We start from the raw sequence: 27,558 nt of genomic DNA on the forward strand, positions 1-27,558 counted from the left end.
AAATCCATGTCCAACTCTAAGGCTAGGTACGCACTGGAGCAGTTTTGTCCAATAATTGGGCAAATCAGCCGACATTCGACCATTCGGCTGGAAGTCGGGTTAGTGTGTATAGTGACACAATGGTTGAAAGTCGTTCCAAAGTGTCAATTGTCTACTCATTTGGTTGGTCGCACTGTTTAATATTTTCCGACCAATCACCGACTGATTATGTAGTGTGTATGTACTCATGCTCACGATCTCCATAGAGTTTGCAGAGTTATGCTCTTTTCAGCCGATGCTAGCGATGAATGTCCTGGTGACTACATGTAGAGAGTGCTGTAGAAGGAATAATTCATTTGTTCGTTCTGAGACAGAATGTTTAGTTTCAGAGTCACAAAGCTAACGTAATTCGTTTGGACATGTGGATAGCTATAACAAGGCGGTTTTAATCAGTGTGACAGTGTGACAATAATGAATGAATGGATATTGTGCTGTCATTCTCTGAAGACTAGAGGACCAGATGAAGAGCACAGATCTGAAGGTAAATCATGTCAGTGTGTACCCATGAATCGTCAGACTGATCGGACTTTCATTCATAGGTACAATCGTTTGAGATAACACATCGATCGGAAAATTCTTTAGTGTGTACCTAGCCTAAATGAGGCCCAATGTGTTATTATGATTAGCTAATCAGATCAGTTTGTCACAAGTGTAAAAAACTATATTTATTTACAAAGTCCTTGCCCAGGTACTTAAGTTGAAATAGATTTGCTGCTTCCCCGTAGCATGGGACTCCCGTTGTTTTATTCACTAATGTGTGACCACACTATTATTATTATTATTGACCTCACCACAGCTCTCATCATGTCTTCTTTGAATATCTCTAAAATACAGAAGTATGTTCTTGACCCCGACATCTCACATATTATTTTATTTCTATGTCTGCACAGAATTGTCATTTGTAGTCAGAGATAATAACATTCGTCTAGTAACTTGATGCGTTTATTGACTCTTTTGTAGGAAAAAGTCCTTCCTAATGAACTAAACATTATGATTGTGTTACAGGAAAATAGTCATGTTATCATTGCATCTGTCAAAGTAAATGAGCCAAGCAGGTATTTTCAAGCTTAGCTGGGGCCCTCTAATAACTAGTACTACTTTATTAAAGGAAACGTATTGGGAAGTTCCAGGTCTACAATAATGGCAACACTGGCAAACGACTGTGGCATAATAAGATAGTGAGCTAGAGATGGAACAGAAATTATTAAAAATAGATGAAGTACTATATGCCCAACTATATATTATAAGTAAATTAGAAGTCAGCATTAAATGAACATATAAACACAAGGGGCCTGAGTCATTAAGGCACGTGTTTGCAGAACTCCAAGCAAATATGCTCTGCTTACACCTGTAGTCAACAAGCCTAGTTCTGGTTGGGGTAAAATAAAGGGGACCGCATGTTCCACCAAACTCCATCCCCCCTTCCCCGTCCCATTTTGCACCTACCAGCAATAGGCTGGCAGTGCAAGGGTTAATATCAATAGGAGGGGGCCCCAAGCCTTTTTAAAAAAAAATCTATCTTTTACAACTGTCTATTGATGCCGGGTCCTGCGGTTGTAATGCCCCCAGACCAGGAGCAGCACTTAGACTAGGTACGCACTGAAGCATTTTCGTCTAGTAATCAGGCAAATCAGCCGACATATGACCGTTCGGTCGGAAGTCGTGTTAGTGTGTATAGTGACACAATGGTCTAAAGTCGTGCCAAAGTGCCGTGGCTGCTCATTTGGTTGGTCTTACTGTTTAATATTTTCCCACCAATCCACCTAACCATCATGTAGTATGTATAATTTTGCAATCGATCCACAACCAAGTGCCGATAGTTCTTCGAGCTGCGACTTCTTTGGGGGCCTGTGTATGTTAATTTTTGATGCCTGTACATGCCCCACGTGGTGTGGTTTCCGCATATCACTCATTTTGTAATTAGGTGCTTATAGTGGTACAGCAATAGCAGGTGTCTATTGCATTGATGTGTATAGCATATGTCTGCCAGTTTAATTATAAACCTTTATCAGTGTAGTCTTATAACAAATAAAGTTTTATTTATATTGTATTGCTTATGTCGGCCTCCTTAATTATAGCTATGTGTCACTTGATTGTACACTCAATACACATTAATAAAAATGTTAAATATGTGTATTACATTTGTCTGCCTGCATAATTAAATACACTTTTGTATATAACACACGTTTGTGCGTTTCTTATAGATGTGTATAGATGTGTATTTTATATATGTCTGCTTGCAGACCTTCGGGTCTGTACTTGCAGTCTTATTACCACAGTGAGCAGAAAAAGAGCAGTTGCTTGTCGTTCTTCATTAGTATCCATATTAGTAAAAATATTTTTTTATGTGCAGTTGAGAATGATTGTACAATGTACACGTGCTAGCGAATATACAAAGAAAACGTGTTGCCTTCGCTTTTTTATGAGGTTTGTGGTGATTACTATTGAACATGCTCTGCCCTTTATTTAAAATTTGTTGGGGATATTGTTACTAGGGATGTGCACCGGCGACTTTTGAGGTCTCGTGTTTTGTGTTTTGGATCCGGATTTTCGTTATTTTTGAGGTTCGGATTTGTCTCGCAAACCACTTGACGAAAGGTCTCGGTTCGGATTTAAGGTTTTGGATTCGGATTTTTTTGCAAAAAAACATAAAAAGTTTAAAAATCAAGTTTTTGGGCTTATTTTCACTCCTAGGCTATTATTAACCTCAATAACATTCAATAACAAGCATTTCCACTAATTTACAGTGTATTCTGAACACCTCACAATATAGTTATTAGTCCAAAACGTTGCAACAAGGTATCTTTCTGGACTGCGTAGAGGAGTGGGTCACCACAATATATATTAAAAACCCTGAACTTTTATGAATCGCACCAATAAATGTACCTGGACTGCGTAGAGGAGTGGGTCACCACAATATCTTAAAAACCCTGAACTTTTATGAATCGCACCAATAAATGTACCTGGACTGCGTAGAGGAGTGGGTCACCACAATATATATTAAAAACCCTGAACTTTTATGATTCGCACCAATAAATGTACCTGGACTGCGTAGAGGAGTGGGTCACCACAATATCTTAAAAACCCAGAACTTTTATGAATCGCACCAATAAATGTACCTGGACTGCCTAGAGGAGTGGGTCACCACAATATATATTAAAAACCCTGAACTTTTATGATTCGCACCAATAATTGTACCTGGACTGCGTAGAGGAGTGGGTCACCACAATATATATTAAAAACCCTGAACTTTTATGAATCGCACCAATAAATGTACCTGGACTGCGTAGAGGAGTGGGTCACCACAATATCTTAAAAACCCTGAACTTTTATGAATCGCACCAATAAATGTACCTGGACTGCGTAGAGGAGTGGGCACTGGGCACCACAATAAAATATATAAAAAACCTTCAACAGGTCTGCATTACACTACACATACGACTGCTCCTCTATCCTCTCCATCATATACATGTTGGAGTTTTAGCGTGTGACAACCTCTTGTTTTTGATAATGTCAGTGCATTTTGAATATTTTTCAATTTGCCCCACACCACTGAATGTACTTTATCTATGATACGCATCTATCTATCTTGACTGCGTAGTGTGGTGGCCCCGGTACACAATTTGGTACCGAGGCCACAATATAATTAAAAAACCCTCCACGTGTCAGAATTCCACCAAACAAGTATCTGGACTGCATAGTGGGGTGGCCCCGGTACCCAATTTGATACCGGGGCCACAATACCTCCTCCAAACATGGTACAGTCAATTCGTCATTGAGATCCCAGACAGACAGGGTCGAAGTGTTATTGTTTGACTTTGTAAACCCAAAAAACTGTCCCTGTTGCACATAGTCGTGCAATGAAGACTGACTTTTTCATTTAAAGGCACGATCTTTCAAGTGTAGTGTTTGTAAGTCTAATTCATATTATACTTTTGGTAAAATTGGTTTATTTTGTTCCTCTTTATGGTAATTAGTAATAGAATTAAAGTATGAAATAGAATTAAAGTATGAAATAGAATTAAAGTATGAAATAGAGTGGTATATAGAGTTGTAGTGTGGTATAGATAGAGTGGTCCACACAATATAATAATAATAAAACCCTCAACTGGTCTGAATTCCACCAAACAAGTATCTGGACTGCATAGTGGGGTGGCCCCGGTACCCAATTTGATACCGGGGCCACAATACCTCCTCCAAACATGGTACAGACAATTCGTCATTGAGATCCCAGACAGACAGGGTCGAAGTGTTATTGTTTGACTTTGTAAACCCAAAAAAATGTCCCTGTTGCACATAGTCGTGCAATGAAGACTGACTTTTTCATTTAAAGGCACGATCTTTCAAGTGTAGTGTTTGTAAGTCTAAGTCATATTATACTTTTGGTAAAATTGGTTTATTTTGTTCCTCTTTATGGTAATTAGTAATAGAATTAAAGTATGAAATAGAATTAAAGTATGAAATAGAATTAAAGTATTAAATAGAATTAAAGTATGAAATAGAATTAAAGTATGAAATAGAGTGGTATATAGAGTTGTAGTGTGGTATAGATAGAGTGGTCCACACAATATAATAATAATAAAACCCTCAACTGGTCTGAATTCCACCAAACAAGTATCTGGACTGCGTAGTGTGGTGGCCCCGGTACACAATTTGGTACCGAGGCCACAATATAATTAAAAAATTGGGCATCAACTGTCACCGTTGTTTAATATCTGATACACCTAAATATGGACTGCACAGTGGAGTGGCCCCGGTAGTAAATTTGGTGCCGGGGCCACAATACCTCCTCCAACTTCCAAGTGTAGTGTTTATAAAGACAGACAGCGTCGAAGTGTTATTAGTTGACTTTCTTAACCCTAAAATTGTCCCTGTTGCAAATATTCGTGCAATGGACAGTTACTTTTTTATTGAAAGACTCAAGCTTTCAAGTGTAGTGTTTATAAAATATAAACAACAATACAGTAGTTTTAGAGCACGTCAATACCTCTTGTTTTAAATTATGACACGGCATTTTACTTTTGGTTTAATTTCTTGTATTTTTTTAAATTTGGTTTTACTTTTTGAACATGGCAAACGACTGTTGATTGGTCATATAATGCAAAAAAAAAAGGTCCAAGATGGAATTGTCCTTGGGCCCTCACACCCACCCTTATGTTGTTGAAATAGGACATGCACACTTTAACAAACCAATCATTTCAGCGACAGGGCCTACCAAACAACTTTGGCTGAAATGATTGGTTTGTTTGGGCCCCCACACCAAAAAAGCTATTCATCTCTCCCTGTACAGACTAAACAGGCTCTACTGAGGCAAGATGTCGTCCCCATCCTCAACCTCTGATTCCTCTCCCCCTACAGTGTGTACTTCCTCCTCATCACACATTATCAATTCGTCCCCGCTGGACTCCACAACCACAGGTCCCTCTGTACTGTCTGGAGGGCAGTGCTGTACTTCATTGAGGAATTGATTATTCATTTTTATAAACATCATTTTTTCAACGTTCTGAGGAAGCAACCTCCTTCGCCGCTCACTGACCAGGTTCCCCGCTGCACTAAAAACTCTTTCCGAGTACACACTGGAGGGGGGACAACTCAGGTAAAATAGAGCCAGTTTGTACAGGGGCTTCCAAACTGCCTTTTTTTCCTGCCAGTAACAATATGGACTGTCTGACATGTCTACTTGGATGGTGTCAGCAAAGTAATCATCCACAATTTTTTCTATTGTGACAGCATCCAATGCAGCGAGAGTAGACATGTCTGCAATGGTTGGCAGGTCCTTCAGTCCGGACCAGATGTTATCAGCATCCCCGCCAGTGCCTCTTTTGGGAAAACTGAGCTTTTTCCTCGCAGCCATAGATGTGGAAGAAAATGAGGGTGGAGCTGTTGGCATGTCACGGTCCTCTTCAGAGGACAATCTCCTGACCAGCAGGTCTTTGCACCGCTGTAGACTTGTGTCCGCCGGAAACAGAGACACAACATACGCTTTAAACCGAGGATCGAGCACGGTGGCCAGAATGTATTCCTCTGACTTTAAAAGAGTGACCACCCTCGGATCCTGGCAAAGCGTACGAAGGGCTTCATCCACAAGAGCTACATGCTTGGTGTAATCTCAATGGCTTACCAGCTCCTCCCTCACTTTCTCCAGCTGCTTCTGCAACAGCCTGATCAGGGGAATGACCTGACTCAAGCTGGCAGTGTCGGAACTGACTTCTCGTGTGGCAAGTTCAAATGGCTGCAGAACCTTGCACAACACGGAAATCAGTCTCCACTGCGCTTGACTGAGGCGCATCCCCACTCCTTTGCCTATGTCGTAGGTGGCTGTGTAGGCCTGAATGGCCTTTTGCTGCTCCTCCATCCTCTGCAGCATATAGAGGGTGGAGTTCCAGCGCGTCACAACCTCTTGTTTGAGGTGATGGCAGGGCAGGTTCATGCTTTTTTGATGTGCCTCTAGTCTGCGGTAGGCACTGGCTGAATGCCGAAAGTGTCCAGCAATTTTGCGCGCCACCGCAAGCATCTCCTGCACACCCCTGTCACTCTTGAGGTAATGCTGCACCACCAAATTAATGGTGTGGGCAAAACATGGGACGTGCTGGAAATTGCCCATATTTAATGCCCGCACAATGTTACTGGCATTGTCTGACACCACAAATCCACATGAGAGTCTAAGTGGGGTAAGCCACTGGGAGATAATTTCTCTCATTTTCTCTAATATGTTGTCAGCATTGTGCCTCTTATTAAAGCCTGTAATGCACAATGTTGCCTGCCTTTGCACGAGCCGCCATTTTGTAGTTGCTGCTACTGATGCAGCTGTTGCTGTTGCTGCGGAAGGGGATGCATCTACCCAGTGGGCTGTCACAGTCATATAGTCCTTCGTTTGCCCAGAACCACTTGTCCACATGTCCGTGGTTAAGTGGACAGTGGGTACAACCGCATTTTTTAGAGCACTGAGGACACTTGATCGTACTTCTCTGTACATTTTTGGTATCGCCTGCCTAGTGAAGTGGAATCTCGAGGGGATTTGGTACCGGGGACACAATACCTCCATCAACCCTCTAAATCCCACTCCACTGATGGCGGACACCGGGCGCACGTCTAACACCAACATTGCAGTTACAGCCGCAGTTATACGCTTTGCAATAGGGTGACTACTATCGTATTTTGTGGTCATGGCAAACGACTGTTGGACGGTCAATTGTTTTGTGAAAGACTTAGCGGTCTTACGACTTCCCCTCTGGGAAGATGACCGACTAACAGCAGCAACAGCAGCAGTGGCAGTAGTAGGCGTACCGCTGCAGGATTCCTCGGATGAATCCCGTATTGAGGAGGACTCAGTCTGGCTGCTGACTTGGGCTGCAGGACTGAATCTGATGGAGATTGTGGAGGAAGTTGACGAGGAGGGTGTTGCTGGTGTGTATCCAACTGGACCACGGGATTTAGGTGTCCCTGTACCGATGAGGGTCCTAGCCCCAGTTCCTGAACTAACCACTGAACTATGAAGGTTATTCAGGTGACGTATAAGGGAGGATGTTCCTAGGTGGGCAAGATCCTTACCCCTGCTTATTTGAGCTTTACATAAGCTACATATGGCCATACATTGGTTGTCTGGATTTGGATAAAAATAACTCCAGACCGAAGAGGTGCATTTTTTGGTCTTCTGACCAGGCATGACGATGGGCTTTTTCATCCCATGGACATCAGCTGTTTCCCCCCCTGGTGCCTCATTTACAATAACCACATCACCATCCTCATCATCAAGTTCCTCCACAGCGCCAGCTACATCATCAATAGCCTCCTCCCGAGCCACCTCTTCCCGTACAGTGATGGGAAGGTCAGGCTTGACAACCACCAACACCCTTGGACTCGCCTTGTGGATTTGTGATAATTTCTCTTTAGAAGGCAGAGTTGTTTGCTGTTTTGTTGCTGACAGCATAACTCTCTTCAATTTTTTGTAGGGGGGGGGAGGAGGAGGAGGGCTAAGATCCATGGGTGAAGCTGAACCACTAGTCATGAACACGGGCTGGGCCTAAGCCGTTCCTTGCCACTCCGTGTCGTAAATGGCATATTGGCAACTTTACGTTTCTCCTCAGATGATTTTAAGTTTCTCTTTTTGCTACTTTTTCTTAACTTGGGCTTTTTGGATTTTACATGCCCGGTACTACGAGATTGGGCATCGGGCTTGGAAGACGACGTTGATGGCATTTCATCGTCTATGTCATGACTAGTGGCAGCAGCTTCAGCATTAGGAGGAAGTGGGTCTTGATCTTTCCCTACTTTATCCTCCAAATTTTTGGTCTCCATTATATGTAGCACAAGATACTGCAGAATGTGTGAACTTGGTAATATTGCAGTACCAATGGACTTATACTGCTGTATTGGTTTTGCAAATTTGGTTATAATAATTATTATATATTTTTTTTTTTTTAAATTTTTTATTTTTTTTTACTTTTTTTTTTATTTTTTAAAAACTTGGGAATAATGGGGAAATAACTATGCCCTTAGAAGCACAGAGCACAGGACACAGCACCACTGGACTGAACAGGACACGGCACAGGACCCAGCAGCACTACGGAACTCAGCAGGACAGAGCACAGGACACAGCACCACTGGACTGATACTGCAGAATGTGTGAACTTTGTAATATTGCAGTACCAATGGACTTATACTGCTGGATTGGTTTTGCAAATTTGGTTATAATTATATATTTTTTTTTTTTAATTTTTAATTGTATTTTTTTTTTTACTTTTTTTTAAATTTTTTAAAAACTTGGGAATAATGGGGAAATAACTATGCCCTTAGAAGCACAGAGCACAGGACACAGCACCACTGGACTGAACAGGACACGGCACAGGACCCAGCAGCACCACTGACCTCAGAAGGACAGAGCACAGCACACAGCACCACTGGACTGATACTGCAGAATGTGTAAACTTTGTAATATTGCAGTACCACTGGACTTTTACTGCTGAATGTGTGAACTTGGTAATATTGCAGTACCAATGGGCTTATACTGCAGGATTTGTTGTGCAAATTTTGTGGTAATTAAAAAAAATTAAATTAGTTTTTGGTATTTTTTTAAATAACTTTTTTTTAATTTTTTAAACACAGGGGAATATTGGGAAAATAACTATGCCCTTAGAAGCACAGAGCACAGGACACAGCACCACTGGACTGAACAGGACACAGCACTGGACCCAGCAGCACCACTGACCTCAGAAGGACAGAGCACAGCACACAGCACCACTGGACTGATACTGCAGAGCACAGCACAGCACAGCACAGCACAGCACAGCACAGCACAGAACTAAACAGCACAGCACGAGATCTACCAGGACAGAGGACCACCTAACACACCCTCCCTCTACCCTGATCAATGCCCGAGTGAAGATGGCGGCGACTAGCGGGGAATTTATAGGATCCGAGTATCGCGAGATCCGACAACGGGATTATGAGTCAGAGCCTCAGTTTCATATTTGAATTTGGCGCCAATACCCGGATCTGTCTCGGATCCGACTCGGATCGGCAATGTTCGGGTGGGCTCGGATTTCAGATATCCGAGCCCGCTCATCTCTAATTGTTACATAGTTGTTTAAGTGTGTACAAATTTCTAATCTTTGCTCACGACAATATGGCTGGGAAAAGTCGCTTCCTGGACGGTCGGTCTTTCGTTAATCGGCTAAAACCTGACTAGTGTGTACGCACTAATCGTCCAAGCGACCTTTGGTCTAAGAGAAAGTCGTTGTAGATAACACATTGGTCGGAAAATTCTTCACTGTGTACCTAGTCTTAGACTAGTCCCCTTGCTGGTGCAGGAGATAGAGATGATATCAGCTGAAACCTTTTGTTCCACACCCTTATGTAAGAGCAAGTAAGGACACAAAGTCCTATTTAAAACAACGTTTATCAGAAATAAATAGACAAGAAGTCAATGGATTTAGTAGTAAAATAAAGATGAAAAGGTTTTTTTTTAATATTGTAATATGTGTCTTTATTTACTATTACTACCAGTTCTGCATACAAAATTATTTATTTTGCAAAATAGAATATACAAGAGTCAATGTTACCAACATCATCCCAGGGCCATTGAAACAGTTTGGCCCAGAGACGGAGTTGATGATGATGACTGCCACATCTTACTGCGGAAGGAACTATACCCGAGACATGCTGATAATAATTACTGGTGTATCTATTCTCTGGATACATCTTTGTACTCAGCTGTAAGCTGCATCTCGTGCATCAAAACAAAGCTGACAAAACACAAGTGTTCTGGCACATTGTTATGTGTGTGCACAAGGTGCATCTGTACATCTAACTGCAACTCTAAATGCAGCCCAAAGGACGGAAATGAATAATGAATAATGGGATGAGAGTCAAGGAAATGAATTGATGGTCTAAAGAAGAATGTGGTGTATGTCCTACATTCCCTTCTCCTGGACACTGGTGTGGGTTCTGGAGATGTGCTGCTGTGCTCAAAATATGCTTCAAGAGGCACCGTCATTTGTCAAACCTGGTGCCTCAGATTAAGAAAAACAGATAAAACCTTTCTACTTCTGATTGATTAATCCAGAAATAAAAAGGCCATGACACATTACTTTCTGTAATGTAATTAAAACATGTACCTAATGAACTGCTTTTCTTAGAACTGTAAAGTGGTTGAACACAATCTTGAGAGTGGCAATTGTACCTGCAAGAGATGAGCTGATAAAAGATGTTGCTGCAGTGCAATGAGTTATGTATTGTTACATATTACATATATTATTCAGAACTAGAGATGCTCAGGTTTGGTTCCCCGAGAACCGAACACACCTGAACTTAGCAGATCCGACTCGGTACTTTCGTGTGCCCTCGAAATTGAAAACCAGGCAAAACGTCATTGTTACGTCATCGGATCTCGGATCTCACAAGCTCAGGATTCTATAAGTACCACCCTCCACGGTGATCCAGTGGCATTTCACAGAGGGACACAGAAGGCGTAGCACAGTTCTTTGCAGTCTCTAGTGCAGTTGGACAGCGTCATAGGTAGAAAAGAAAGAGGAGGGGTAGCAGTGTTCTTCAAAGCCTCCAATACATTCAGGAGAGCTCCTTTGCTCCATTGCTAATTGTTATTGCTGAAATTGAAATAATTGGTCTTCTAAATCTGTAGCCACATTGCACTGTGTTATATAAGTAACTGTCACGGGCACTAGGAGTCTTTACCCAGGGATCACCAGGTGATAGGCTTACCAGAGCAGTATAGGTGGTAATATGGTACTCTGGTAGCAGGGTGATCACGGAACAGGAAATAGCAGATGATGAGATGCTCAGGAAAGTCTATGACTAGCAGCACTGGCAATATGGAGGTAGTAATACACGAGGAACTGTATGGACAAAGGACACGTGAAGGTAGTCAGTGGTCTGCGGTAGCAAGTTGTACCACTGCTATAGTGAGGAGGAATGTCCAACAGAAACGAGGAGGTGATGAGAGTCAGCGGTCTGCGGATAGCAAGTTGTACCGCTGTCTGAGTGAAGGAATGGAATCCAAGTGGAGGTATCCGGGGAGTCAGTGGTCTGCGTTAGCAAGTTGTACCACTGCTATGTGAGAGGATACTGGAGCAGGTGAAACTGGAAACAGGGGTCAGTGGTTTGCCACTAGCAAGTTGTACCACGGAATATATATGTGAGGAGGTGCACGGGGAGAGACTGCAACACAATATATACACGGGCACCTTGACTTTGATCCACAGTAATATGCACAATATAAATGTATAAATGACTGAACAACACTGCCAATATAGAAAGTCTCTTGAAGTAATCCAGCATGAGATAACACAGTCAATGATGGCAATAGACTCAGCGGATAGTACACTCCAGAGGAGAACCAACACAGTCCAGCAAGGTATGCAATACACAGCACAGTCAATGGGAAGTATGCATACCGTGGTTCAGGAGAAGGCAGTCAGACAGAAGTGCAGAGATACCTGAACGGCAGGAGGCCGGCAGGATGCAAAGTCCCTGGATGGGTGAAGCGGTGATCTAGCAGGTGCAGCGCACAGGTAGGTAGACCAGCAGGGAACCCAGGAAGGCGTGGAGAGCGGATCAGCAGTAGATGGATGCGTAGCGCTGAGAAGTAACAGCAGCGGGTCTCTGCGGGAACACGGAGGTAGCCAATAGCAACCAGTAGGTGCAGTAACGATGGGACACCGGAGCAGAGTTGAACTGGAACAGTTGGTCACGGAGAGTAGCGGGTAGCAATAGTGGCAGCAGACTCAAGGAAACACGGGAGAGTTGACAAGGACTGAAGACTGAAGCGCACAGGGGCAGCGGATAGGAATCAGCCAAACAGTCACGATGAAATACAGACGGGTTGCAGGTTGAAGACTGTAGTGCATGGAGGCAGCGGATAGGAATCAGCTAGCAGTCACGATGATGAAACACAGACGAGTTGCAGGTTGAAGACTGTAGTGCACGGAGGCAGCGGATAGGAATCAGCCAAACAGTCACGATGATGAAACACAGACGAGTTGCAGGTTGAAGCCTGTAGTGCACGGAGGCAGCGGATAGGAATCAGCTGGCAGTCACAATTATGAACAGGTGAGTGGATGTGAATGAAAGACTGTAGTGCACGGAGGCAGCGGATAGGCATCAGCTAACAGTCCCAATGATACATGGTAGAGTTGAAGTGGTTAGAAGACTGTAGTGCACGGAGGCAGCGGATAGGAATCAGCTCACAGTCACGATGATACAGTAGATGGTAGAAGTGGTATGGGAACCACAGTAGTAGAAGTGGTTTGGAAACCACAGAGGTAGAAGTGGTTTGGAAACCACAGGAATCAGCTGGGCTGAATAAACGAGGAAACACAGGAACACCTTCAGAGACTCATGGGGAATGAGACTCCAAGATCAGGCAACGTGTTGTTGACCACAGGTGCTTAATATAGGGAGGTTGCCTGATCTGCCAATTAAGTTAAAGGAACATACCCTGGAGGTATAGAAAGGGCTGCGCATGCGCAGTCCCTCAGGATGGAGGATGGCCACGGTTCCTAAATGTCCGGGAAGAAGCACTCACAGTCCGGTGAGTGACAGTACCCCCCCTTTTAAAGGTGGGCACAGAACGCCTGGAACCGGGCTTGTCCGGATTTTTGGAATAAAACTTCTTCAGAAGGGCAGGAGCATTAAGATCTTCAGCTTTGATCCATGAACGCTCTTCAGGACCAAAGCCCTTCCAATGAACGAGGAAACGGAGGACTCCTCGCGAAATTTTTGCATCCAATACCTCAGTAATCTCGAAATCCTCCTCCTGATGAACTTGAACTGGCTGCGGTGCTGAGGGAGGAGTCGAGAAACGGTTGATGATGAGAGGTTTGAGCAAGGACACATGGAAGGCATTGGAAATCCGAAGATTCTTAGGAAGAAGAAGTTTAACACATACTGGATTGATAACTTGAATGATCCTATATGGACCAATAAAACGAGGGGCGAATTTCATAGATGGAACCTTCAAACGAATGTTTTTAGTAGATAACCAGACACGATCTCCAATTTTTAGTGGTGGAATAGCCCGCCTCTTCTTATCTGCGAAAGACTTATATTTATTAGATGTCTTCTTTAAACAGGTTTTGACCTGAGACCAGATATTTTTGAAGGTCTGACAAGCAGTCTCCACAGCAGGAACTTGGGTGGGCGGGAGGGCAGGAAATTCCGGAAAAGACGGATGGTGACCGTAGACCACAAAGAATGGAGTTTTGGATGATGACTCATGGTACATGTTGTTATGGGCGAATTCAGCCCAAGGGAGCAATTCTACCCAGTTGTCTTGGTTGGCTGAAGAGAACATCCTAATAAAAGTCTCAAGATCTTGATTGACTCGTTCCGTTTGTCCGTTAGATTGCGGATGGTAAGACGATGAGAGTGCTAATCGTATGCCCAAGGTTTTACAAAGGGCCCGCCAGAATCTGGAAACGAATTGTACTCCTCTATCCGACACAATCTCAGATGGACATCCATGGATGCGGAAGATTTCTTTAATGAAATGTTCAGCCAGAGTAGACGTGGAAGGTAAACCGGACAGAGGGACGAAATGGGCCATCTTCGAAAATCTGTCTACCACTACCCAAATAGTATTGTGATTCTTACTTGGTGGCAAATCAGTAACGAAATCCATACTAATATGGGTCCAAGGCTTGGACGGAATGGGTAGCGGTCGCAGCAACCCTGCTGGAGTTCTGCGGGAGGATTTGAACTGAGAACATAAATCACAGGAAGCAATAAACTCTTTGACGTCTCTCCTCATTGAAGGCCACCAGTAACTTCGAGAGAGAATCTCAAAGGTCTTGTGTTCACCGGCGTGTCCAGAAAAACGAGAGGCATGGAACCACGAAAGGATTTTCCTCCTCAGAGTAGGAGGCACGAGGGTCTTCCCAAATGGTAGCATTTTGGTGGATGAAGCAGCCAGAGAAATACATTTGGGGTCTAGAATAGTATGGTTGGGAACCTCTTCTACATCAGAGGACGTCACAAAAGCTCGAGATAGAGCGTCAGCTTTCTTGTTCTTAGCGGCTGGTTTGAAGGTTATAATTAATTCAAAACGGGAAAAGAAAAGAGACCATCTTGCTTGACGAGGGTTCAAGCATTGGGCAGATTGCAAATATGACAAGTTCTTATGATCCGTGAAGATCGTCACCGGATGGCGAGCTCCTTCCAACAAGTATCTCCATTCCTCTAATGCAGCTTTGATGGCCAGCAACTCCTTGTCCCCGATGGTATAATTTTCCTCTGCGGGCAGAAGACCCCGAGAGTAGAAGGCACAAGGATGTAATTTTTGTTGCTCCGAGCGTTGGGAGAGAATAGCTCCTAAGCCCACATTAGAGGCATCTACTTCTAGGAAGAAGGGGAGTGTCACATCAGGCTGTCGCAGAATGGGAGCAGACGAGAAGGCCTCTTTGAGGATTTGAAAGGCTTGGAGAGCCTCAGATGAACATTGCTTAGTATTAGCCCCTTTCCGAGTTAGGGCCACAATGGGAGATGCAATGGATGAAAAGTCTTGAATGAAGCGTCTATAGTAATTGGCAAAACCTAAGAAACGCTGGATGGCACGAAGAGTAGTTGGCTGAGGCCAATGTAGTACAGCATTTACTTTGTCTGGATCCATCTTCAGGCCAACTCCGGAAACTATATACCCCAAGAATGGAATCTGGGGTAACTCGAATGAACATTTTTCCAATTTACAGAACAACGAGTTTTTCCGTAGTCTGGAGAGGACCTCTGCCACATGTTGGTGATGAGAAGGCAGGTCCTGTGAGAAGATCAATATGTCGTCTAGGTAGACAACGACACATACATATAATAAGTCCCGAAAGATCTCATTGATGAAACCCTGGAAAACAGCGGGGGCATTACACAGCCCGAAGGGCATTACTAAATATTCGTAATGCCCATCTCTGGTGTTAAACGCGGTCTTCCATTCGTCACCGGAACGGATTCTAATTAAATTGTAAGCACCACGAAGATCCAACTTAGTAAATATCCGAGCTCCCTTGATGCGATCAAATAGCTCAGTGATCAGCGGAATGGGATACCGATTCTTGATAGTAATGGCGTTGAGTCCACGAAAATCTATACAAGGGCGTAATGATCCATCCTTCTTTTTGACGAAGAAGAACCCAGCTCCAGCGGGAGAGGTGGAAGGTCGAATGAACCCACGCTGGAGATTCTCCTGTATGTACTCAGATGTGGCTTGAGTTTCAGGTAACGAGAGAGGATAGACCCGACCCCTGGGAGGAGTCTTGCCAGGTAGAAGGTCGATCGGACAATCCCAAGAACGATGAGGAGGAAGACGTTCAGACTGAGCTTTATCAAACACATCGGCAAATGAAGCATACTGAGGAGGGAGTCCCGGGGAGGAAGATGAGATGGAAGATCGCTGTACTTTAAGAGGAATAACTTGAGAGAGACAACGATGGTGACATTCAGACCCCCAAGACGTAACTTGAGGGGTGCGCCAGTCAATCTGGGGAGAGTGACACTGAAGCCATGGAAGGCCTAAGACAATCGGACTTGTCGTAACTGGAAGAATTAAAAACGAAATTTCTTCATGGTGTAGTACACCAATCTGAAGGGTTACTGGAGACGTACTCTGGGTGATGAGACCATTGATGAGGCGTGATCCATCTATAGCCGTCACAGTAATGGGTGTTTTTAAAGTGATCACTGGTAGGGACCATTGATTCACTAGTGATTTAGAAATGAAATTTCCTGCTGCTCCGGAATCAATCAATGCCTGTGACTCAAAGGATTTGGTAGCAAAGGAAATCGTAACATCAAAAGCGCAGACTTTAGATTTCATAGACAATGGAGAGGACTCCAGGGACCCTAACTTCACCTCTCCAGAACTAGTTAGGGCCTGGCATTTCCCGATCTCTTAGGGCAAGAGCTGAGCATATGCGTGGAATCAGCACAATAGATACAGAGTCTATTCTTTACTCTTCGTTTCCTTTCCTCTGAAGATAATTTGGAACGTCCTATCTCCATGGGAATCACAGAGGATGGAGCTGGACGAAATTGAGGGTTTAAACGAAGAGGTGCTTTGACAGCTGTTGTTTTCTCAGACTCTCTTTCACGAAATCTCATATCTACACGATGGCAAAGAGAGATCAAATCTTCTAGTGACGAAGGAAGCTCTTGGGTAGTCAGTGCATCTTTAATTTTATCGGAGAGCCCCTGCCAGAAGGCGGCAACTAATGCTTCAGTGTTCCACTGAAGTTCAGAGGCTAAGATCCTAAATTGAATGACATACTGTCCTACTGTATGGGAGCCTTGTCGCAAACGAAGAATGCTGGAAGCTGCGGAGGTCACACGACCTGGTTCATCGAACACACTTCGGAACGTGGAAATGAATTTGGCACTATCTTGTAGAATTGGATCGTTTCTTTCCCACAGGGGGGAGGCCCAAGCCAGGGCTTGTCCCGAAAACAATGAGATAAGATAGGCCACTCTGGAACGATGGGTAGAAAAATTTTGAGGTTGGAGTTCAAAATGGACTGAACATTGGTTAAGGAAACCTCTACAAGTTTTGGGGTCCCCGTCATATTTTGACGGAGTAGGCAGGTGAAGCGTAGGAGCTGTAGACACCTGGGATGGCACTGGGGAAACGGAGGAAAGCACAGGAGCTTCAATATTAGCTGTAACAGTCTGTCCAGATGTTCCTTGGGAGGTTAATGATTGGTAACATTGAAGTAACAGCTGTTGGCGAGCAAACTGTTGCTCCACACGGCTGACCAGATGCTGCAGCATCTCTTTAGCGGTAGGTTCCGTATCTGGGTCTGTCATGGCCTGATCTTACTGTCACGGGCACTAGGAGTCTTTACCCAGGGATCACCAGGTGATAGGCTTACCAGAGCAGTATAGGTGGTAATATGGTACTCTGGTAGCAGGGTGATCACGGAACAGGAAATAGCAGATGATGAGATGCTCAGGAAAGTCTATGACTAGCAGCACTGGCAATATGGAGGTAGTAATACACGAGGAACTGTATGGACAAAGGACACGTGAAGGTAGTCAGTGGTCTGCGGTAGCAAGTTGTACCACTGCTATAGTGAGGAGGAATGTCCAACAGAAACGAGGAGGTGATGAGAGTCAGCGGTCTGCGGATAGCAAGTTGTACCGCTGTCTGAGTGAAGGAATGGAATCCAAGTGGAGGTATCCGGGGAGTCAGTGGTCTGCGTTAGCAAGTTGTACCACTGCTATGTGAGAGGATACTGGAGCAGGTGAAACTGGAAACAGGGGTCAGTGGTTTGCCACTAGCAAGTTGTACCACTGAATATATATGTGAGGAGGTGCACGGGGAGAGACTGCAACACAATATATACACGGGCACCTTGACTTTGATCCACAGTAATATGCACAATATAAATGTATAAATGACTGAACAACACTGCCAATATAGAAAGTCTCTTGAAGTAATCCAGCATGAGATAACACAGTCAATGATGGCAATAGACTCAGCGGATAGTACACTCCAGAGGAGAACCAACACAGTCCAGCAAGGTATGCAATACACAGCACAGTCAATGGGAAGTATGCATACCGTGGTTCAGGAGAAGGCAGTCAGACAGAAGTGCAGAGATACCTGAACGGCAGGAGGCCGGCAGGATGCAAAGTCCCTGGATGGGTGAAGCGGTGGTCTAGCAGGTGCAGCGCACAGGTAGGTAGACCAGCAGGGAACCCAGGAAGGCGTGGAGAGCGGATCAGCAGTAGATGGATGCGTAGCGCTGAGAAGTAACAGCAGCGGGTCTCTGCGGGAACACGGAGGTAGCCAATAGCAACCAGTAGGTGCAGTAACGATGGGACACCGGAGCAGAGTTGAACTGGAACAGTTGGTCACGGAGAGTAGCGGGTAGCAATAGTGGCAGCAGACTCAAGGAAACACGGGAGAGTTGACAAGGACTGAAGACTGAAGCGCACAGGGGCAGCGGATAGGAATCAGCCAAACAGTCACGATGAAATACAGACGGGTTGCAGGTTGAAGACTGTAGTGCACGGAGGCAGCGGATAGGAATCAGCTAGCAGTCACGATGATGAAACACAGACGAGTTGCAGGTTGAAGACTGTAGTGCACGGAGGCAGCGGATAGGAATCAGCCAAACAGTCACGATGATGAAACACAGACGAGTTGCAGGTTGAAGCCTGTAGTGCACGGAGGCAGCGGATAGGAATCAGCTGGCAGTCACAATTATGAACAGGTGAGTGGATGTGAATGAAAGACTGTAGTGCACGGAGGCAGCGGATAGGCATCAGCTAACAGTCCCAATGATACATGGTAGAGTTGAAGTGGTTAGAAGACTGTAGTGCACGGAGGCAGCGGATAGGAATCAGCTCACAGTCACGATGATACAGTAGATGGTAGAAGTGGTATGGGAACCACAGTAGTAGAAGTGGTTTGGAAACCACAGAGGTAGAAGTGGTTTGGAAACCACAGGAATCAGCTGGGCTGAATAAACGAGGAAACACAGGAACACCTTCAGAGACTCATGGGGAATGAGACTCCAAGATCAGGCAACGTGTTGTTGACCACAGGTGCTTAATATAGGGAGGTTGCCTGATCTGCCAATTAAGTTAAAGGAACATACCCTGGAGGTATAGAAAGGGCTGCGCATGCGCAGTCCCTCAGGATGGAGGATGGCCACGGTTCCTAAATGTCCGGGAAGAAGCACTCACAGTCCGGTGAGTGACAGTAACATACAAAGAGGAGAGCTCCATTGCTAATTGTCATTGCTGAATAGGTCTGGCAGTCTTAGTCTTCTAAATCTGCAGTCTTTGTTTGAAAGTGTATGAAAATAATATTGTGACATGTGAGGTAGTCAAAATTGAATACAAATTATTTGAAATTAGTGTTATTGAGATTAATAATAATGTAGGGGGGGGCAAAAATATGTGATTTTAGCAAAAAAAAAAAAATCGGGATTTTAGAAAAAAAATCGGGATCCAAAACCAAAATCAAAACCAAACCCGAAGTTAATACAGATCCAAAACCAAAACCAGAACACGGGGGTCAGTGAACATCTCTATTCAGAACATACAATGTAATGCGGGAAGCAGGGGTCGATGTAGAAATTTAGAAGTGACAGTATGGAGGTTTAGAAGTGACAGTATGGAGGTTTAGAAGTGACAGTATGGAGGTTTAGAAGTGACAGTATGGAGGTTTAGAACTGGCAGTATGATTAATGTAATGGAAATGCAAGTGAATGGAATGTTATAGTTGGAAGACAGTAGGAGAAGTGGTGGTATGGCATACCACCATATACACCCCCACTTCCAGCACTGGCAAGAAGCTTAAAAATTTTAGAACTGTAAATGAGATATCTTGAGGGTGTTAAATTAATGAGATGAGAAAAGATTTTGCTATTGCATACTATATACTCAACATAATCACTATTTACAACACATACAGTGTAATGTTGGGAGTTTACTCATATGCCTTATCCTAGTAATACATGTGTGCTAAAATGAAAAGTTGCATTAAAAGGTTTATTCCAGTTTTTTGAACAATTTTCTATCATTTGTAAGTAGAAGATCACAATGTTCCTTTAACTCGTAGGGTTAAATTTATCAAGCTGCGGGTGTGAAAAAGTGGAAATTATGCCTGTAGCAACCAATCAGATTCTAGCTGTCATTTTGTAGAATGTACTAAATAAATGATAACTAGAATCTGATTGGTTGCTATAGGACAACATCTCCTATATTTCAAGTCCGCAGCTTTATAATTTTACCCCCTAGAGTGCTACGGACTAGTGGAACTCGTCATCTACATGACCCTCTAAAGTGCTAATGACGAGTCCTACTCATGCATTAAGGGATTAGGAAAACCCACAGATCACTTCCCATCACCATATGTGGGTTTTCTGAAGAAATTAATCTTCTCTCCAAAAGAACCATATAGGGGTATATTTACTAAACTGACGGTTTGAAAAAGTTGAGCTGTTGCCTATAGCAACCAATCAGATTCTAACTGTCATTTTGTAGAATGTAGTAAATAAATGATAACTAGAATCTAATTGGCTGCTATAGGCAACATCTCCACTTTTACAAGCCCACAGTTTAGTAAATATACTAATAATAGTCTATTAAAGACAATGGGAAATGCCAGGGATAGGTTGAGTATGTCCCTATTCCTGGCAATTAGAAATCTGTGGGTACTCCAGTTTATTTATTGCCCTATGATCGATTGTGATCAGAAATCATTAAATAAATAAGTGATGAGCAAAAGTGCTGGGCACATCCTGAGAAAAGCCCCAGCAGTAAAAGTTTTATTGTTGGGGGGTTTTCTGGTTGGAATAGAGTGCGTTTTATACCATGAAAATATGGGGCCTGGGTTCATGGTACCCTAGACATTGTAAGTAAATTTTCCCCACACGTGTAACTGTTCAGCTGAAATGCTGACAGCCCGTCATCCAAAACCCCCCGCTGCATTGATTTTACTGGGAACCAGGGTAAGACCAAAAATCAAAGACGTAAAATGAACTACAATGAATGTAAAAACATTTCTGTGCTGTCCCCTGAACAGTGTAGCCCCTGAACATTACAACAATATATGCTGGTTTGGCCTGTATGTAGGGCCGACAGAAGCTCAAGGGGTGTCTGAGATGGCACCCCCCAACCTGCAGAGGTGGCGCCCCCTGGAGACAGATCCCTTCACCCCTTGCTGCTTCTTACCTTAGGACACAGGAAAGAGAATGGGAGATGTTTTCTCTTCTCATGAGCCTGGGAGAGTGGTGCTGGGTACTGACATCATAGCCAGGTGCTACTCGCCAGCCCATCTCTGACATCGAGGAGCAGCAGCCAACAGCTTCTGAGTGCTTCTCCTCCATGTCAGTGGCTGGTGCTCTGTGTAGGGGTGAAGTGGGGGGCACAGGGGGCATTGGATGAGCATGAAAGAACATATAAAATTTGCTTGAAAAAACAAGAAAATAGAAAAGTTCTCCCCTGTATAATCAACACATCTCCAAATCAACTGGTCTAGACATGAAGTGGTGAAAACCTTCTAGTCATTAAGTGGTTAATTCATTTGAAAATAAATATTGTCTGCTCTGTAGTATTTTGTTGTAAATGACCCTGAGCGTATTTATATTTTATAGGGATGCTAATGTAAACTAGGTGAAATTTAAAGGTGAAATACATCAATAACATAATATAATCTTACTTTTCTATTCAGATGCTTGGTTTCAATTTCTTACAGTTAGTTTTTGAACTGAGCGGCAGAAACCGGAGAACCTGGTGTGAACCCACCGGGAGAACATACAAACTGCACACAGATAGGGCCATGGTAGGAATGGAACCTATGACCCCAGCACTGTGAGGTAGCAATGCTAATTACTGTGCCACAGTGGTGCCTTAAGAGTACAATAAGCAAGATATATGCAAGAAGCATAAAAATAATAATAATGCCAAGAGATCAGGCATAATACGTGAACCTTATAGGCAAGATTTAGGAAAAACTAAAGTGTAGTACAGAACTTACCAGAGCATAATAAAAGGACACACAGGTGGATGAGGCAGAACTAGACAAGAGGACAGAAGGGCAGAAGGCCCTGCTTGGGAGAGCTTACAATCTAATTTTGCATTTACAAAGTTATACTTTAAATGCAGCCCACACAACGTTATAATTGGTTGTACTTTAATTGACCCAGACTTAGAGGTTCACAGTATGCACAGAGAAGACCAATCATTTTATGCTTTAAAGGTGACCCAATATGTGATCTGAATTTCAAGTTTCAAGTATCATAGCATTTGTATAATTGGATTTTGATGAAAGAACTGTGAGTCCTTTATCTTGCTAAGGATAATCACAGCAGTTGAAATAAATGTTTCTTTATTTATTTATTTATAAAAAAATTTAACTGTATAACATCTCCTAATGAAGTGTAAATGCATTCTGCAGATAATATAAATGTTACACATATATGTTTGTATCGGAATGGGCATTTCTTAAGTCATTTCAAAATCTAATCTTATCTAAATAGTGGTAAATTTTCAAATAACTTATGTCTTGTCTACTCCTGTAGATCAGTCTGACTTAATCAATAGACATTAACTTAACTGCAGAGAAAATTAACTGATATAAAGAATGCAAATGTCTATACCCAACAGTGCAAACACGATTGGCGAGCAGAAGGTAAAGAAGGAGAATCTATTCACATTCTTTGAACATTTGCTCTCTGAACTATAGTAAAAAAAATGATAGATGCTGTCAATGGAATGATAGATTATAACTCAAGATGATGAATTAATCCGGGGTGTGCACCTTCGGACTACAACAAACTGAGTCTGATTTATAACAAGATTAGTGCTGGTCTTCAGTGTTAAGGTGGACTATTGCAATTCATGGTTATTCAGTGTTGTTTATATGTGTTTTTATATAGATAAATAATTGTGTTTTAATGAAGCATTAAAATAATCTATTTGCAATCTACTAATTGGTTGGTTGGTTTTCTAATATAGGTAAGACTAGGTACACACTGAATAATTTTCCTACAGTCTTGTTATCTACGATTGTAGATATGACTGAAGGTCCGATAGGTCAGACAAATCATGCGTACACACTAGACCGATTTCAGAGGCGCACGCAGTATTGTTAGGGGGGGGTTACCCCCACACCGAAACCCCTCCCCCAAAAAATCCACGAGAGACCTGCTCCGTTTCGGCAGCACTGTACTATACAGCAGCCGTGGCGCTGTCAAAGAAGCGTCCGCGACGGTGATGTATACAATACAGCACCGCCGCGGACACTTCTTTGACAGCGCCGCGGCTTCTGTATAGTACAGTGCCGTATGTTGGAGCGCTTTGTTAGCAGAGGGGAGGGGTTTCTGGAGACCCAGTAACACTCCCTGCGTGCGCCACTGGATTTACCTACCTCTTCATTTGGTCCTCTAGTGATTTAGAGAATGACAGCACAATAGTCACTGATTTATTCATTCCTGTCACACTGATTAAAATCCCCCTTGTTACAGTTATCCATATGTCCTTACGAATTTCGTTAGCTTCTGTGCCTCTGAAACAAACTATTCAGTCTTAGAACGAACAAACAAACTATTCCATTTACAGCACTCTCTGCATTTAGTCACCAGGACATATTCGTTGCCGGCATCAGCTGAAAAGATCATGACAAATTATGAACGTCAGTGATTGGAATGAGATTATTAAACAGTACGACCAACCAAATGAAACAACAATCGTAACTTTGGTACGATTGTCGTTCATCGTGTGATTATACACACTAAAGTGATATGTGACCGAGCAGTCATTTATCAGGAGATTGGCCCGATTAGTTGGCTGGCCTCCAGTATGTACCTAGCCTGAGAGAATAAGTGCCCACTTTTTTTTTTAGATTTATTTTTTCCTTCGGTAATTGTACTAGTGCACAATAATCCTAAAAGGGCAGATATTTTCTATTCCTATATATGTTTGAAAAGGGGAGGATTATAAAGAGAATTCCTTTGGATTGTAGATGCCATATAATAGTAGGATTAGCCGTATTATTTGATTTAACCATCAAAGACCCCTGGATACGGGTCTGGGTGATATTCTTCTTCTCTTTTGCTTATAAGTTAAGACCCCTTCCCTATAATTCCTGGTCATTGCTTCTAGGTAGCTTGATAAATAGCATTCAGCTGCTTCGGACTGGTCTTACACCACATCATGTTTCTGTTCCTTTTAGAGCTCTAGGAATTCTGTCTGTCATTTTAATTAATGTATACTAATAAGTAATTGGTTTAAATTCAAAGCAAATACATTTATGTTTAGTAGAAGAATGTATATTGACAGTCATCATTTGAGTTATTTCATGGAAAACCAGGATTTTGTTACATTACAGATTAAATGAATATTTTATTAAAAAAAAATGATATCTCAAGTTTAGTCTTCTTTGGATAGATATTAATATATAAATAATAATTTCATATTGGGACATATGACCACTGTCCCATCCACCCTTTACAACTCAAACCAAACCTGTGTATTATGGAAAAGTTAAAAACATGTATTTCAACATTACAATCATTAGAATTTTTTATGTGTGTAATTACAAATGTAAAAAAATCTCAATGCTTCTGGTACAATTTTTTCTTATATAAATTAAGAGGGCTGAATTAGCACGTCTTGAGAAGACCCATTTTACCAATTAACCAGTGACTGATTTTCCTCCTTGATGGATTAATTTTGATTGTCTAGGGAGATCATTTGTCTGCCAATTTGCTTGAATGTGACCACATTGGTAGACTAGGATTCCATATGTGTTTATCACTTAAAAATAATATATAGCCTTAATTAGGCATGGAAGCTGAGAGTGCTGCATAATATTGTAGGGGCCACATATAAAAAAATGTTATAATTATAGTTAGTGATGTTTTATAAAGAGCATGAGGCCTTACTCTGAGGCCTATTCTCAGAAAGTGTCAGGTGGTCACATGCTTGGAAGACGCTCCATTGAAAGCAAAGCATTGGCCTCAGGAAGAGCATGAGCCATTGAGGTGGGTGCAATCCACATTTCTACGACCCCCTCATCTTCGGGCCCCTTAGCCACTTTGTCCCCTGCACCCCCTTATAGTTTGACCTTTCCCAGAAGGGTTAATGCTGCTGCCTAATTAGTGTCAAGGTGACAAAAGCAGTTTAGCAGACTACAAACTTTGCTTGTGTGTCAAACTTTGTGATCTCTGCTTCTCCGAGAGAGTTGAGAATTTTTCACTGACGTGGAAAAAAATCCTTCTGTTGAATGGACTTCATTTCTACAGAGTACCATGCTTCTAAAGAGTGCAACATTTCCATTATTTATTAATGCTTTACATATGAAATCTAGCTTTTAACGCAAGGACAGCACATTGTTGTGGCTTTTTACAACCTTGTGCTTCATCTTTTGTTTTTTATCTAACAGGGTGGCTTAAGCGCTCAGGCTTTTGTTCGAGTTGATGTAGAAGACATAAATGACAATGCACCCGTGTTTGAGACTACAAACTATGTGGCAAGCATCAGCAGCCACACACAGCCAGGCACAGAGATTGTTAATGTCGTAGCCACAGACAAAGATGGAGGAATGTTCGGAGAAGTGTTGTATGAGCTTATACCTGGAGATAAATCATCAATGTTTACTATTGACTCATCTGCAGGTAATTGTCTACATTTCTTATTATCTAACTAATATGTTTTATTCTTACTAGTATCATACATGACTTTCTGATGATCTCATATGAATGTTATGTCAACTACATTTTCATTTAGTTTTAAAAAGAATAAGAAAATGTCTTGCAATACTGTGTATGCTATAGTATTATGCAGCATACATTAGTTTGCTTATTTATTTGCAGACAAAACCAGTCCAATAAGTCCAATATATGTTATTCAGGCTCTATTTCATTATTAGATCAGCCTTACACGTAACCGCCACACTACACCAATAGAGCGAACTGTATTGGCTTATCATGAAACCAATAATCGTCAGTTATCTTCTGCATTTAAAAAATATTGCTGATGCTAGACTGGAACGGTAAGAGATAGGTTTGCAGGCTAGTCTCTGCAGTGGTGTGCATGAGGGAGCCATCGACACCGCGGGTTATCTCCAGTGGTAACCACTTTCATGTATAGGGCGGTGGGATAACAAGCTCTATCACCAACAAAAACACCCATTTTTAAGGCAATTGGGCTCTTCGCCTTCTGATAAATAGGCTCCAATTTGACAGGCTGCACACATTGTTCCTCAATGTGAATTGTGGTATATTGATCTACCTTGGTTAGTCATGGTGGCTAACCCAGGTACATTAGCTAAAAGTTTCAAAAAGGCTGCTCTGTTGGTAGTGTAGAGTGGAGTTCTGTGCACTGAGTCACAACTTTAATTTATACTGTTATGTCTTTAAAGGTTGCACTATAAAACACAGTAAATGTAGTACATATTTTCACCAATGATAAATGTAACCAAACTTACTAAAACATATTTTTTAAAAAATATACATAACAAGAAACAAAAACTTATTTGAAATGACTAAACATAAGGAAATATACACACTACAAATGTCTGGACTGTTGCATGATATATAATATAAACATGAGCTGTAATGCTAAAACTCCCAACTTGGTTATAGTAGTACCAATATTCTGGGGTCTATTTAACAAGTGGTGAAGAGCCAAAATGCTGTCGTAAACGGAGACTTCTCAGGCCTTATCCCTAAAAATGGATCTTACCACTGTCCCCATTGACAGCTGTGGGGACAACACCTCAAGTAAATTTATTAAGCTATGAAGAGCTTGCAACAAAGTAATGCCATCTCAGGAAGGCATTACCTGTTTTATATAAGGGGATCCAGCTGAAGCCTCTCCGGCTTTGCTGGATCCCTCTCCTGTGAAAGTGCTATGCACATGCTTAACTATGCCCGCGAGTTGCAAGAAATCTTTGTGGAGGAGAGGGGTCTTCACCAGGACCACCAGAGTAGTCCCGACATGGTAAATTGCAATGGTGTTTCATTATGCGATTTGCAGCAATGCATATTGATTGTCACCACATTGTATTAATAAATATATCTCTATGTGTCTTTAATGTCACTACCAATATCGCAACATGAACGTGTCCAGAATGCAACATTGAATTCCACATTTGGCTGTATGTCTTCTTGTTTATTTCTACTTTATTTTAAAGCACAAATGTTCAACAATTATCAAAGAGCTTTTACAATTTTACTTTACCCCTACATTATATCGCTGGGCAGAATTATCTACTTTAATTGTCCTAGGATACAACTGCATCCAGCCTTTCTGGATGAAGTTTTATGCAATGCAGAAGGTACATAGTACATCATATCTATCTTGTATCCTAGAGCAACTGAAATAACCATTCTGCCTGATGATATAAACATATGACTGAATAGCACCAAGGGAATCTAGAAGGATAAAGAAATGTATTTAGTAAAAGTGTCATGAGGGCATGTGCAAGCCAAACAAAAAAGTCAACTTGATGTGGAAATCTCCTTTAAAACAATTAAAACATATCAGACTTCATGGCTTTATCCT

General features: G+C 42.4%; 1 protein-coding gene across 1 annotated transcript in view; it reads left to right on the forward strand.

Annotated features, from left to right (window-relative positions):
- Positions 1-27,558, forward strand: part of DCHS2 (dachsous cadherin-related 2) — a 321,644-nt gene that overhangs the window by 172,002 nt on the left and 122,084 nt on the right. Inside the window, exon 3 of the mRNA XM_075198470.1 lies at positions 25,436-25,667. Coding sequence (XP_075054571.1) covers positions 25,436-25,667 — 232 coding nt within the window. The remainder of the gene's footprint in view (positions 1-25,435; positions 25,668-27,558) is intronic.

This window comes from Mixophyes fleayi, chromosome 1 (assembly GCF_038048845.1).
Source record: "Mixophyes fleayi isolate aMixFle1 chromosome 1, aMixFle1.hap1, whole genome shotgun sequence".
Classification (NCBI taxonomy): Eukaryota; Metazoa; Chordata; class Amphibia; order Anura; family Limnodynastidae; genus Mixophyes; species Mixophyes fleayi.